The 16,425-nt window shown below is 36.1% G+C and overlaps 1 protein-coding gene across 4 annotated transcripts in view; it reads left to right on the forward strand.

Annotated features, from left to right (window-relative positions):
• GRM8 (glutamate metabotropic receptor 8) overlaps nt 1-16,425 on the forward strand; it is a 744,073-nt gene that overhangs the window by 453,424 nt on the left and 274,224 nt on the right. For all 4 annotated transcript variants that reach the window (XM_046019994.1, XM_046019996.1, XM_046019997.1 and 1 more), the window contains exon 7: nt 5,323-5,523. In XM_046019994.1, coding sequence (XP_045875950.1) covers nt 5,323-5,523 — 201 coding nt within the window. The remainder of the gene's footprint in view (nt 1-5,322; nt 5,524-16,425) is intronic.

Genomic DNA, 16,425 nt, shown 5'->3' on the forward strand with positions numbered 1-16,425 from the left:
TTAGTGCATACACATAGGGCGCTGGGAGAACGGCTTGTAGGATATGACAGTCTTTTCTCTGGTGCATCGAGTAGCGAGATACAGAGTTGTCATGGAATTCAGAATGACCCTTCATTCTGGTCCTATGGGCCTAAATGTGTCCCTAGCAGGTCACGGATTCTCTTCTTTCCTCCTACCATCCTCTCCACACACTGCAAGAAAACAGTTTAATCATTTAAAATAGCTGCTGCATTCTTAAGAAAAAGTCAGAGAGAAACTAAATAAATACTTTTTAACCTATAAATTTAGAATGTGGGATTTTTTTTCCTGTGTGCTAGGATTATAGTAAAAAAAACTGATTGGATATTTGGTTTCTTGGGAATAAAATGACTGGTAGGACTTCCATCTCCTCCTCCTCCTCTTTCTCTGCTTCTTTTTCTTCTTCTTCACTGAACTGGTCAGTTTATTAGATCATCATTATATTAATATACTTTCAGAAAAGGAAAATAACCTTGAATCTCAATCTATAAAACTAAACTACACCCTGAGAAATCAGAAATTCTTGGAAAGCAAAGCTCAACAACTATCTGTCAGTCAAAGAATTTAAAATTCATGTCAGGCATATCTTAGGAACTCGCACTATAATGTATATGGCACTCTGCAAACTTGAGCAGATTTGTCTTTTGAAAACCAAGAGGATACACTGTGATGCTCGAAAGACCTTAACTGAGGCACATGTGGTATTGCTTGGACCAGTAAGAATTTATTCTGTTGTCCAGGAACATGAGATACAGTCAGAAGTTTTACATTTCATTAATGCAAATGTAAAATAATCTTGCTATAAAATTTATGAGGCTGACTTCAACTTCCCCCCTGCAAACACTTTGCTATTTGCTGTTAATTTTAAGCTATACACTAAAGCACATCACAACTTTACAGTCAGTGTTTTAAATGGATGGCTGACATATAGCCTTTGACAATATTTAGCCCTTTATAGCAATACATTAACGCTAACTTTAGAAACTATAGCATAATGAAATTTTACAGCCAATTAAGTTGATGAGTCACTGTTAGCTTCTTAAATTCCTTTTGAGATGAATAAGACAGGCAACTGCAGGAATTGAGGAGAAAACCCCAGCTCTTGTAAAATCTTAAGTGTCTTCATGAAGTTGAAATGTTAGGGAATAGAAAAATATGGTGTCTAAACAGCCTGAAAAGAAATAAAATGATTTCTTGTTAAACTTAGAAATAGTAATGATGTTCAGTCTTTTAGTTTGTCACCGTGTACTTCCATCACTTCATGGAAAGAGTCATAGTGTGTCCACTGACTTGTGTGACAGTCGTCACTAAGCAGCCTTCTGAACGTTTACTTAAAAAAGAGCGCAAAGTTGGATATATTTAATCTCTGCTCTTACTACTAGGAGTTTACAACTAGTTAAGGAAATAAATAGTTTAACAAGTGCAAATTTAAATATGTCCCTTTAATAATAGGTATGGTATTTGAGAGTTAATTATAAATCTATTATGTATAAAGTTAAAATTGTTTTAGGAGGGGCGCCTGGGTGGCTCAGTGGGTTAAAGCCTCTGCCTTCGGCTCAGGTCATGATCCCAGGGTCCTGGGATCGAGCCCCATATCAGGCTCTCTGCTCTGCAGGGAGCCTGTTTCCTCCTCTCTCTCTGCCTGCCTCTCTGACTACTTGTGATCTCTGTCCGTCAAATAAATAAAATCTTTAAAAAAAATAAAAAATAAAAAATAAATTGTTTTAGGAAAAATCAAGAAAGAATATGTCTATTAAGGGCACCTGGGTGGCTCAGTCAGCTAAGCATCCAGGTCTTAATTTTGGCTCAGATCATAATCTCAGGGTCATGAGATCAAGCTGTACCTTGGGCTCATCCTTTGCACAGAGTCTGCTTGAGATTCTCTCTCTCCCTCTCCCTCTGCCCCTCCCCCACTCAAATAAATAAATAAATCTTAAAAAAAAAAAGAATGTCTATTCAATTAGGACATCTCCATTAAAATTTATCAGGAAAGTATTGTGTATAACTTTATCCCAATTGTTGAATGTTGAGAAATCTCTTTATAGATGGAGTGAGGTTGCATTGAATAAACTGTAGCATTAAAATAAAATCATAGTATATTAAATCCAAAACATTTTAGGATAGAATAAATTTAAAAATATAAAACATTCACACATATCTAGCTCTTACCTATATTCTATGGACTGTGAAATTTTCCGAATTTCTTTAAGTTCTTGTGGTCATTATTTTCTTAGTACTTGGGCTTGGGCATTTTCTGCCATTTCTGTGCCTGCTGTTCATACTCCACCCAGTGGCAATGGAGAAAAAGAAATTCTCTCTTTAAAAAGAGGGGCGCCTGGGTGGCTCAGTCTGTTAAGTGACTAACTCTTGTTTTCAGCTCAGGTCATGATTTCAGGGTTGTGAAATTAAGCTCTGCTTCAGGCTCCGCACTCAGTGCAGAATCTGAGATTCTTTTTCTCCCTATGCCCCTCCCCCTTCTCTCTCTTAAATAAATAAATAAATCTTTTAAAAATTGTGCATCCTCTTGGTTATTAGAGAAGATCCACACACACATACAAATAAAGTATACAAGAGAAGCAAAGTCAGAAAAACCAGTGATAATGTTCACAGAAGTGTGTGTGTGTGTGTGTGTGTGTGTGTGTGTGTGTGTGTGTGTAGCTGAGGGATTTATAGAGCAGCAGCAATACAAACAGCAAACCTGGAATGTAGTGTTACAGACAATGTTCGTGTCCCTTTCATAAATTTGAAATGTGTTAAAACTCTAACCCCTGATATGAAGGTATGAGGATGTGGGGCCTTTGGGAGGTAATTAGGTCAGATGAAGTTTTGAAGCTAGAGCACTATCCCTCATGAATGGGATTAGTGTCCTCAAAAGAAGTCACCCAAAGTCTGCTGTCTTCCATGTAAGGATATAATAAGAAAACAGCTGCCTACAACCCAGAAGATATCTTTCACCAGGACCCAGCAGTGTTGTTACCCTTAGTCTGGACTTGTAGCCTCAAGAGCTATGAGAAGCAAATTCTGTTGTTTACAAGCCACCCAGTCTTTGGTATTTTGTTATAGCAGTTCAGACTAAGACAGTGAGGTATCTGTGTTTGGAAATTACAGATTTGTCATGTCCCCAAAGTGGGAGATGTTGATTCAGTAAATCTGGAGTGGCCCTCAGGAGTCTGGACTTAAGAAGATAATCAGGAATGGAACAACTGCTGGAGGATTTATAGGATTCATTTCCAGTTATCAGATTTAGTGATACAAAATGAATGAAACTGGGAATCTTCTTATGGACCTACGGGCCTACCCTCAAAGTAGTTATTTCAGTCTTGTATCAAGTTTACTTGTCATTTGCCTCTTGTTTTCTTAAGCAACCCATGCTGGTTGGCTCAGGTCCTATAGTCTGAGAAATCCCTCAATCCTGGAATAACCAGAGTTGTTGGTCACCAGATAAGATCTTTAAAGAAACAACTCATCTTTTTGGTTGCTGTGACCATTCTTCAATATTTAATTATGAATTGTCTACTCCGTGGTGAAAACTATGGGGGAGAAATTTTTTTTGGCAGAAGCTGAAAGGGCTGTTTTCACAAGGTCACTTGATGACATTCTGGACATAGCAAAGCCATTCTAAGACCCCAAGGAGACAAAGTGCCTCAATGGAGATAGAGAGAAGACAGTGCCTCAATGGAGATAGAGAGAAGACAGTGCTCCCGGATCTGCATGGATGTTGGCTTAGATCATACAGCTAATGCAGCTGAAGGAATCAGTGTGTCTTTTGTCATCTTGAAGGTACTCTTTGTAAGAACAGATGTCCCCTCTCTGCTCTCAAACCTGTAAGACCTTCAATTCCAATTGCGGTTTTAGGGAAATGATGTAATTCTCTATAATAATAGCCTGGTTTTAGCACTATTGAGTTTGACATGGAAGCAGACTACATAGGAATATGATATGCAATTGGAAAGGTGGGCTGGCAGTTAAGTGACAGGAAAGTCCTAGAAAACTAACTTATCAGACTGCTAGATTTAATGAATTAAATTGTTTAATATAGAAATAGAAAATTGTTGGGTATCTAAGCACAACATGGTGACTATGGTGAATAATACTATATTGTATACTTGAAAGTTGCTAAGGGTAAATATTAAATGTTACCACCACAAGGAAAATAAAAAAGCTTACTATGGAAGGTAATGAATGTTTTAACTAACCTTTATTGTGGAAATAATTTCATAATATATACATATATAAAATCATCATGTAGTATACCTTAAACTTAAACCATGTTATATGCCAATTTTACCTCTGTAGGAAGATTTGAAAATAAAATAAAATAGAAAATTGAGTTCAAGGGGCATCTGGGTGGTTCAGTTGGTTGAGCGTCCAACTCTCGAATTCCGCTCAGGTCATGATCTCAGGGTCCTGAGATAGAGCCCCACCTCAGTCTCCGAGCTCAATGCAGAGTCGGCTTGTTTCCCTCTGTTCCTCCTCCTGCTCTCTCTCTCAAATAAATCAATAAATAAAATCATTTAAAAAAAAAGAAAAAGAAAATTGATTTCAAGAAGAAAATAAGTTGAATGATTCTTCTGAAGATAGCTGGTTCGCTTAAGGAAAAACTGTCCTTTAATATTTACAAAAAAGGCTCCCAAGTAAAATACGTTCAAAATGAGAATAGATATGGTGAGGCAGGGGGAGGAAAGACCTTACTTTGAGACACTAATTAAATGATACTCCTGGAACTGAAGTAGATGAAAAGAATGAAACCTACACATTTTGCTTATAAGATCAAGTCACTACCAAAATATTATGTAATTACTAGAATGTAAAACGTAATCGGACTCAGTAAGGTGGAAATAAAGATAATGAAATTATGTTTTTATTTAGTTTATATCTTTTTGTTGCTAATAGAATAGTTTCTGTTCTTTCCAAATAAAATATTCAATACCCAGTTTAAAAGCCTGACTCAGTATGTATAGGAATAAAATAATTGGAGTAAAAGCAAATAGTTTCGTCTCATTAAGTGTGCCTCAAAGGGCACCTGGGTGGCTCAGTCATTAAACCTCTGCCTTCAGCTCAGGTCATGATCCCAGGGTTCCGGGATCGAGCCCCACATCAGGCTCCCTGCTCTGTGGGAAGCCTCCTTCCCCCTCTCCCACTCCCCCTGCTTGCATTCCCTCTCTCACTGTGTCTCTCTCTGTCAAATAAATAAATAAAATCTTAAAAAAACAAAAGTGTGCCTCAAATGTGGAAATCTTAGCCCTGATGCCATCTTTGAGTAAAATCTAACACCAGTTGATGGTTTACTTTTTTATTTTGCAGGGCTGGAGAGAATTGCCAGGGATTCGTCTTACGAACAGGAAGGAAAGGTCCAATTTGTAATTGATGCCGTATATTCCATGGCTTATGCCCTGCACAATATGCACAAAGATCTGTGCCCTGGATACATCGGCCTCTGCCCACGAATGAGTGCTGTTGATGGGAAAGAGCTACTTGGTTATATTCGGGCTGTAAATTTTAATGGTAAGTCACAAGTTTTTTTTGGTCATTAACTGCTTTAGAAGTGACAGTGTTTGTTCCTCCCCACCCCCATACACAGAAGACATTCAAACAGAATGGAAAGCCCAGGATTAGAAGCAGTCCCCCTTTTAATCAGAAGTGTGAGTTCTTTCCACCTGCTTTTAAGTCTCTAACATTTTTTTTTTTTTTTTGGTGCTCCTGAAAGAAGCAGAAGTTAAAAATAAACCTCAATCAATCAAAATATTCTACTTAAATATCACTATTTCAGAAATAACTTAGGAGGCTCATTTGGAACCACTCACAACAGATTAGATTTCTTTGAAAATACTTTGTTTTTGTTTTGTTTTTGTGCCATTGTTAGAGAAGGATGTGTAGAAATTCTGTTTTAAAACTGATCTTAAGCTTCTTGAACAGTAAGTTGACTAGAGGAAGGTAGATGATCTGGATTTGCTACCTTCTGAGCGCTGGGTTAAGTTTCTGTATCTTCTTTTTCCTTGTATCACTTTCAATGATCTGGTTGCTGTAAAACAATGGGCTGCATCCTATAAGCTAGAACTGCACGGGATGCCTTGGAGATGGGATTTACTTCCTGCAGAAGCAGAACTTCTGTTCTCTGTGAGTGTCACAGAAACTGATACAAAATATGATGGACCCATGGCATTCCGCTGAGAATAGCCAACTGCCTGTCTGAAGTGAAGGAATTATTGAAAGCTGCTGTTCTTTCATGAAAGCTGTAATGGTTGCTGCCCATGATTTTGACCATTATTTTCAAATGAAATGATAGAATGCTCTGAGCTATCTAATTCTTTCTGTTTGGCTGTAATCCACACAATGGACATGCCTCGGAGTCATGCACAACACTGCACTGTCCATCATAATACACTCCAGTGACCTCAGCTGCCAGCCTTTCTCAAAAAAGCACAAGGTCATCTTCAATTTAGAATTCAAGTGGAAACTTCTTCTTTTGCTTTGTGCAGGCAGCATGAGGCAAGATTTGGTTTACATTCAACACAGGGTATCCTTATTTTCAGCAGAATTTTTTGTGAGACATTACATAACAATTCTTTTATTGTGAATATAAATATTAAGGGGAATTTAAAAATAATTTTCTTGCAATTATGAAAATTGAGCAAAAGAAGAGTATTACAATGCAAAGTTATTTATCCTAACATGAGGTTGGGGAACACTCCATTAATCCAAGTAGTTAGGAGCTGTGAAGAGGAATGCAAATGATTATATTTTCTCAATAACTGAAGCTCACCTCCAGAAGATGGGAAAATCTTTAAAGAAACACAAGATTAAAGTATTTTAAAGGTGAATTACCAATTTCTCCCTTATCTTAATCATAGATAAAAGCCAACCCCTTCCTTGATGACTTCCATTATTATACCATACTGTAATACAATGATGCTATTAAAGACTATTAAAAACATCTTAATGCCTAATGATTATTAACACAATTTGCCTCTAGACTCCAATGATTCCTGAGTTCGTCTACTTTTTATAGTCTTTTTTCCCTTACCACCTTTATCAGGTTGCTGTTTTTGTGATTTTTTTTTTTTAAGGACTGATCTCTTCCATAATTTGCTTCTTTCAACCCACTATGGACAGAGAAGCACATATAACATTTCATTCATTTAGTCAAGATATATGTATTGAGCACATAGAACATGTTAAACATTGTGATAGGTGCTAGAGATACACTACTGATAAAAACAGTCAAAACAGGAGATTTAGATTTTCTTGGGGAATTAAATATTAATCAAAAAAGCACACAAATGTGTAATAATGTAGGCTGTAATGAGCGCTGAGAGTAGACGTGTGCCAGACTGAGAGTCTGTAAGAGGGAAACATCCCTACTCTAGGGAGTTAGTGACAGGTGAATCTGAAGGAAATGGGTGTCAGAGATAAGGATAAGATAGACTACAAGAGGGCTTACAGGCCATTCTTAAGATTTGTTTACCTTGAAAGCAACAGGAACCCATTAAAGCATAATAGAACTGTGTCTGATACAAGTAAGTATAGTCTTGGTATGAGGGTCATATAAAATACATGAATTTTAGTATATACACTTAAAAAAGAATCTCTTTGAGCTCTCTGGAGAGCTGTTTTGCTAATGGCTTGAGACTTGTCTGTATTCCAACAGCTGATACTACAAGGTCAGAGACCTATGCATAAGCCGATTGTCATGGATTATATACTCCTCCTGATTTTTAGTAATTTTCAGGGAGTTCATAAATTTTTAAATTTCATTGTTAGCTTATTTGTTAGTGTTCATTAATTATTAGTGCCTTGCCTATGATATGCCTATGATAAAAAGATATATAGGGCAGTTCAAATAGAAGTATATTATCAAAATCATTTAAAGAGGAAGAAGCAATATGGTAACTAGGATATGGGACTACATCAAGTTCTGACCTTCCAGAGCAGCCATAATGTAAAGGGACATCCAGTGGGATATATAACTTTCATTGTGATGGAAGCAAGCCTACCTATTTTTTAAGAGAGGACTAATTTTCTGGGAAACTCTATCTACAAGAACTGTCATATGGGAATTTGACAACCTAATAATATGAGCAAAGTTATTTAACAAAATTTTATATAAAAGAAGCAGCTTTCTCTTTGGCTGTTTTGCACCTGTACCCACAATCAAAGCCAAGAATGTAATGCTCGTAACACTGAAGGGTATTTTATTAAGAGTTTTCAGGAGGGAGATAATCTTCTTTGATCTAGGTTTACAACTCTCTCGAACTCTGATGATATGGGGATTACCATATCCTGTTAAGAATAAATGAAGAGCATTTCCCTTACACTCTGCTTTTCAGACTTGATCTTCAAAAGAATGCTACTCAGAAATTTAACATTTCAGTCAGTTTAAATAAGAACTGCTGGGTTGAAGGGATGGCCATACTTTTGGACACTCCACTTCCCCTAGTGTTACTTGCTGGTCCTAGAAAAACCTTGAAATGTCCTAATAGCTACATGGAGCACACATCAAATCTCCTGACTTAAATATCCTTGCCCTTTACAGGGCTTTCATAGGAACTGGAGGTAGACATCTAGAATGTGTGCTAGGAACCTAGCTAACAGCTATTACATGTTAATTGTACATCAATTGAGTGGGTTGTGTTGGTGATGGTCAGTGTTCTCACCTAGTGAAATGACCACCTCACTTCCCAAAGCCTGGAAGTGTGAGAGAACTATTGGCCAAACCCCAGTTTCCTTGAGATCAGTTTGTTATATCCTGAAGTGCTGAGAATGTACGTGACTAGACCCAGAGCTGCTTACTGTACGCGACAACAAAAAATTATTATATACTTAGTGTTTTCTTAGCATAGCTATTACCAGTCGTTGAAGAATGAACTTTGTAAGGCAACTGTCCATTTTGTATAGTGTAGCCTTCCAGATTTTCTGTCAGGATCACTGAGCTACAAAAGGTAATTTTAAGTAATTTAAAAAAATTGACCAATTGGATGGAATTACCTAGTAATGTCCATTTAAATATTGGACAATGTCTGCTCTAAAGTGTAATTTGGGCATCGAAAAAAACTGTTGTTTAACTGGTTCTTTCTGACAATAATGAGATATCAAGGCAAATTGCTTTTCATGATCCCTTTTAATTTGAGGTGGTAAATAAAACCTTGTCATTGGTAAGAAGGGAGACTCTTCCAGTTTGTAATAGCAGGAGGTGAAGGGGCCCTGACAGCTGGGTGCTGCACAGACCATTGGTATAAAATTAAAGTAACTGTTTAAAGCTCAGTCTTGCTGAGATTGTAACCTTGTGTGCAGTATGCCTAATTAGACAATGGTTTAAAGATACTTGGTTTAAAGGTCATGCTTCTTCCAGTCTCTTGTTTAACTGAGAACATAACACTCATCTTAGAATTTCAAATGATAAATGATTAGTATTTCAGGCCAGGATTATTCTGTAACACAGCAACTAGTTAAAGGCGAAACCCTTAGTCAAACTACTAAATTACAAAGCGGTATTTCTGTCAAAGACTTAAGCAACAATGGTGGCTTGATTGAATTTAATCACTCAAGCTGATATTTTCTCATCAATAGAAGAATTTACCTGAGCCATATTCTATGTGTGTATTTTAAGCACTCTGACTCATAGCATATGCGGAATTACTCACGTGTGCCTTACAACTTTTCTCAACCCTTTCTCTGTACTTGGGGAGTCAGAGGGAAACAAAGGTCTGCCTTTTGGATTACTTTCATTGCTACCATTTGAACAAAACAGTGTTTTATAAATTTTTTAAATCTAAAGATTTATCAAAAGAAAAACAGAAAATAAAGCAGAGGAGTTCAGATTTTTCAGGAACTTAAGCAACAATGTCAATTCCTTCGTTCTGGTCTATAGGCAATAAAATATTAATACTTACATCTTGTATAGAATCAGAGATTTTTCGGTTGCCATGAGAACCTTGTTTATCGTAAAGAGAAAGTGTTGGATAGAATTCCAGTACCGTCTCTGCACTCCTTTTCTTAGTACTTGAGCTCACATCAGGGACAGGGCAGGCACAGTGGCCTACTAATCAGGAGTGTTCGATTGTAGGTAACAGAAACCACCTTTAGCTTGCTTAAGCTAAAAGGAAGACTTTATGAGGGTATGTCAAGAAACCCCATGGCAGAATACAACAGGGTCTAAGAAAAGGACCAGTTATAAGAACAAAAAACTGTTCAGAAATCCCAACATCTCTCTGTCTGCTCTGTTCAGTTCTGTTTATATTGGTTTTCCCTAATTCTAGGTCCATAGAGTAGATAGCAGAAGACCATCTACATTTCTAGAAATTAGCTATTTCTTCAGGATACTTACTAAAATTAACATGTATGTATTTCTAAGTCTCAATTCTAACGTTTTGGGAACTTGCTTCTCATTAGCCGAACTTGAGTTGAATGTCAGATCTGTTCCAAATTATCAGTGGCAAAGGGCAAGTAGTATCAACTTGGCTATCCTGGGGGGCACTCGCTGTGGTTGAAAGGGACATTTGGGAAGTTTCTCTAAGTGACTTATGGGGAAAGTTTGAGCAAAGTGAGCAGAGAGGTGAAAACTTGAGAGGGTTTGATGCCCCTGCGAGGTCAGAATTTCACTGCTTCCTTACATGGGTGAGTTTTCATTAGGTCAGAGGGGACACAGTTAAAAATCACATAGAATCTGTGAGAACCTGAGAGAGGAATCAACTTTTGGAATTTTTTAATGCTAGTCTTCATTTTGTGGTTGAATTTCCTGTCATGAAGAGGAATGGGCAGCTTCCCTGAACTCCCTAGTGAGACGGTGTCTAACTTCAGTGCTCAATATTCTAAGGAAACTATGGGAACACTTGTTTAATCACATAGGCTGGTAGAGAGATAGAATTTATGAGCACCTTATTTTCTTTAGAAACCTTATTGATTGGGGTGCCTGGGTGGCTCGGTGGGTTAAAGCCTCTGCCCTCGGCTCAGGTCGTGATCTCAGCGTCCTGGAATCGAGCCCCTCATTGGGCTCTCTCCTCAGCAGGGAACCTGCTTCCCCCTCTCTCTCTGCCTGCCTCTCTGCCTACTTGTGATCTCTCTCTGTCAAATAAATAAATAAATAAGAAACCTTATTGATTTCAGATACTTAATGCTATTTCCAAATATACAATTTTGAGTGTCTCTGAACACTATAGTCTGATTTTAAAGCAAATTTATTTGAATGAAATAACTTTAAGCTAGCTAAAAAAATAGGTATGACTTAATATAAGGAAATGTACTATAAACATATTAATAGGTCAAATAAGACAGTGATAAATATAAGATTCTGTAAAGCTATTTGATTAAAATATATCCCTCATTTCTGTTACAAGTACAAAAGCATAAACTGGAAATGGAATAGATGTTTAACATGATAAAGTACATCTCTCTCAGCCTATAACCAATTATATATTTATAGTTGTTGTTCCTATTAAAGAGATGGATTAGTCCTATTACCACTATTATTAATATTCTATAAATTTTAACGAATGTGGTGAAACATGAAACAAAAATAACAGAGATTATTACTAAAAACGAAAAAGTAGTAGTGTGAGTATTTTCAAATTATTTCATCTGAAGGCAATAAATTGAAAAATATGTTAGAAGGACTTACTTTAGGAAGATGATCAAATATAAAATTGATATTAAAACATGAAGAGCTTTCCTACATAAGAAACTGACTAATATATTGGAAATTAAACTCTATGTCTTTTGCAAAAAACATTTAAAATATCTTGGAATAAATTAAACCAGGAAATATGAAAGGCCTATATGAAGACAACTTTATTGAGAGACATAACTTGTTTGTAAAGAGAAAAACTAATTACCAGAAAAAATGTTAGTCTCTTCTGAGTAAATCTGTAGTCAGGCTTAGTATAATTCCAGCCAAAATGACAAAGGAGTATTTTCTGGAATTTGAAATAATATTAAAATTTATTTGTGAGAATAAATGAATAAAAACTGAATGATTTTGAGGAAAAATTAATCTTTACCAAACATTTAATATTCAAACCTGATGATAAGCTATAATAATCAATCCAATATGAAACTAGTATGGAATAGGTAGATGGAACCAGATAGAAATATATAATGATAATAAATAGATATAATGATAATAAACAAATCAGTTTGTACATGTACATACTTCCATATGAATTTATGATGAGATAATGGTGGCCTTCGAACTTGGTAGAAAAGGACACTCTATTAATTGATTATCAGTTTACACTAAGATCAAATGAGATGATTCCTCCATATGAGTGTCTCATCCACTTGAAATTTATTTTAGAGTTAAGTGAAAAAGAAGCAAGAGAAAAAAATTCAGTTCATTAGAATTTGAATGGGGAAGTTTTTGAATAGGATAATGAGGGAAATTATAACAGGAAAATAGATATGTTTGATTTAGTAAAATTTTAGCACTGTCAGATATTAAAAATGATCATAAACACAGTTTTAAAACAGAATATAAAGTAGGAGGTATATTTGGGCTCTTGTGTCAAAGGATAATACAAAAAGAACCACCGTAATTGGTATCAATGATGACATCTGGAAGAAATCAGTTGGCAAAACTTGTAAATGTTAAACATTTGAAAAAAAATATTAACCTTCACAAGCAATTAAAGATCATCTACTTATTTTTAAAGATTTTATTTATTTGAGAGAGAAAGTGAGAGTGAGCATGCACACACACATGCACAAACAGGGGGAGCAGCAAGTAGAGGGAGAGGGAAAAGCAGACTCCTGCTCAGCAGGGAGCCAGGCAGGGGCTCCATCTCAGGACCCTGAGATCACAACCTGAGCCGAAGGCAGATGCTAAGCTGACTGAGCCACCCAGGTGCCCCAATAAAGATCATTTAATTGGTGATAAAAGATTGTTTTCCACCTGTCAAATTTACAAAGACTTGAAAATTATAATAGTAATTATCAAAAGGTAATTACATTGGTTCTTCTAAATATACATGATGAGAGTAGATATTAGTGTAATTTTTCCAGAGGAGTATTTGCTCAGCCCATATTGTTATTTCTGGAAATATATTTTAAGGAAAATATTTGAAATAATTTGATTAACAAAAATGTATTGAAAAAACAGAAAAGCAAAATCACAATTTTGTTGTTTCTAATTAAATCCACCAACAATATGTCATAGAGTGCTTAGCACCTTGACTGTGTCTTGGAATCCCAGGCTTTTATCTGAACTCGCCCACTACTTTCCCTCTGTGTTGTGAGCCCATCTTGACCTCTTGCCTTCACCTTTTAAATAGATCAATTATACTTAAAATATTCTAATCTCTGAAAGCTCTTCCAGCTCCAAATTCTCTACATACTCCAGTAAAGGTAAAAGTATATTTTTAAAACACAGATGCCTATAAATATTCTTATTATTGTCTTTTGTTGTTATTGTTTATATCCATTTCATCTTTCATGAATCATTTTTTTATCCCACATACATTTTATTGATAATCTTATAAAGGTATATAATAGGTTTCTATGTTAGGCTTCAGGAATAGAAAGACCGATGAAACATGGTTCTGTATGTTCTCAGATGTCATAATGTAACACAGGAGGGACATAACCATGTGACCAACAAGAATTGTATTTGACAAGTGATATGATAGCGGCATGAGTATTCTAAGAATACAATATAAAGCTGAGATTGGAAATACATAAGGAGGGCCTCAAAGAATACAACATATCTGATTTAAATTACAAATGGGAAGTGACATTTCTTAGGTGGACAAGATGGGGAAAAGGCATTAATGGCAGTCCATTGACTGATGAACAAATAAAGAAGATGTGTATATATACAATGGAATATTAGCCAGAAAAAAGAATAAAATCTTGCCATTTGTAACAATGCAGACAGAGCTAGAGTGTATTATGCTACGTGAAAAAGGTCAGTCAGAGAAAGAAAAATATCATAGAATTTCACTCATATGTGGAATTTAAGAAATGAAATAGCTAAAACAGTGTAATAATAGTTAGAAGATAGGGAAGGGAAGAACATGCATTCTAAAAAAGCCAAACACCTACACTGCGAGAACTCAAGAGCGTGGCACGAGAGCAGTCTGGAAATGAGACTGGCCGGATGAGCCTGGGCTGGGTCAGAAATCTGTCAAATTCTGGTGTTTGAAGGTGACGCAATAGACAACAGGGAACTGAAGTTTTTTGAAAGGGACAGTGAAGTGCTGCGGTTTGTGTTTTAAAAAAAATAATCACAGCAGTATTTTGCAGACTGGAGGAAGTAAGATTGAAGACGGGGTGGTAAGGTTAGGAGACAGGTCCAGCAGTCCCCCTGAGAGAACTTCAAAAGTACTTCAAAAGGGAAAATGAAAACACAAGTGAAATGGGAAGAAAGGGAGGAGGGAGCAAGGGAACATAGAATTATTGGGAGGCTGGCTCTGTTCTAGACACTGGGCTTTGACTAAAAACCAAGTGGTTTTGACAGGTATCTTACCTTCTCCAAATGATCTTTATTTATAACTGTAACAATTCCTTTACTGGAGCTAATTCAGTATTTTAGTATGTATGTTATGTAAGTTACTGGTTTTGCACTACTTTTTATCTACTTCTCTAAGTGGAAAATGAGATATAAAATAATATCTGGAAAAACTGACAAAAATGTCATCTCTACAATATGTTGCACAACCTCCTTGTGATTAAATATTACCTATTTAATTAATAAAGAAAGTAAAGTCAAACATGATGAAAGTCAAGTGTGTTAACTTAAATATAAGTATACTTTTTGATAATTACCTCATTTGAAATGAAACTGAGAAAATAATTATTAATAATTTGGAAGTACATTATATAATTTATTTTTGGGGGCACCTGGGTGGCTCAGTGGGTTAAAGCCTCTGCCTTCGGCTCAGGTCATGATCCCGGAGTCCTGGGATCGAGCCCCACATTGGGCTCTCTGCTCAGCAGGGAGCCTGCTTCCTCCTCTCTTTCTCTGCCTGCCTCTCTGCCTACTTGTGATCTGTCTGTCAAATAAATAAATAAAATCTTTAAAAAATATATATATATATAATTTATTTTTGAAGCTGAAGGTTTGCAGGTAGTAAAGTATTCCTGGAAATACTGTATTTTTTTTAAATGAATGATATATGTAGTAATATCAAATATATAAAGATAAATAAATACGCTGATTTGAAATTAGGTAAATTTTCAGTTCCTGATTAAGGAAACTTCATGCTGGTTATAAAATATTAATCTTACAAGTTAAGTCTTTATGAAATTTAGCCATGTAAATGTACTTGCCCCTGTTTCTTAACTGAATAAGGTGATAAATGATGGGGTTTTTTTTAAGTCTAATTTATTTTATAGTCATAAAGGACAAGGTTTAATAATCTCTCATTTCTTCCCTTAATACATAAACACTTAAATGTGGGCCAAGATGGAGCCAACATGGAATAAAAGCTTGAGGCAAATCAACGGCATTGCCTTAGTTCTTCGTATGGTCCTACTCAGCTTCTTCCACCTCATTGGGCTGCTTTTACTCATTCTTTATTCTTGTAATTCCTGAACTTCTTCATCATGTGCTAAAAAATTATGAATAAGTGTTTAAATCCCAGGAACAGATGAGGTGCTGTGAGCTTAGTAATTGAGGGTTAAGGTCTGGCCTCGGGTCCATACTGGGATACAGCAATAAGTCTTGAATGAAGGATGAGGGAGCAGTGAGGATTTGGCGCAGTGAGAAGTTCCTGGAGTTTACACTGGACACTTGGTATTTTACATAGTGATCAGAAGCCCAGGCTTTCTCCTCAGTTTGAATGCAGTTAACTGCTCACCACTTGGTGATCTTGGTCAAGTCACAAAACCTCTTTAAGTCATTGTATCCTCATCTACAAAACAGGGATGATAATATTTTCTAGGGTTCTTGTGAAATCTAAACATAAGGTGAAAAACAAAGAAAGTGCTTAATAAAGAGAGATAAGCTGTATTAAATATGGAGGATATCTTATCAGTAGTGACTAGTACTTGGATCATCTTATGAAGATGATGGACTGAGGACTTGGGGATCTTCAGAAAAACACAAAATTAAAAAGCACTACATACAAAGATCACTAATAGGAATGAGCAAGGCAGATGTCAGAAACGATGCTTCTGCCATGACACCAATCAACAAGGTTTCCCCAGCAGCATCAGCTTCTTGATATAGGAACAGAAATGTGATTGTTTTTACAACGTTCTCAAAAGTGGATAGGAAAGTGCATTACTGCTGATATGGGCATCTGATGATTGTAGAGTAGATCAAATGGGGTTCGTTCTCTCATTATTTTTTCTGTTTCCTTCAAAATTGTGTACTTTTTTTAATGAAGGAAAGAATTTAATGGAATAGCTCCCATGTTATTAAGGGTAATTATTTTCAAGTGATATTTTGCTTCAGAAAGAATCTACCCGAAAATT

The sequence above is a fragment of the Meles meles genome, chromosome 10, assembly GCF_922984935.1.
Source record: "Meles meles chromosome 10, mMelMel3.1 paternal haplotype, whole genome shotgun sequence".
In the NCBI taxonomy this organism is placed as follows: Eukaryota; Metazoa; Chordata; class Mammalia; order Carnivora; family Mustelidae; genus Meles; species Meles meles.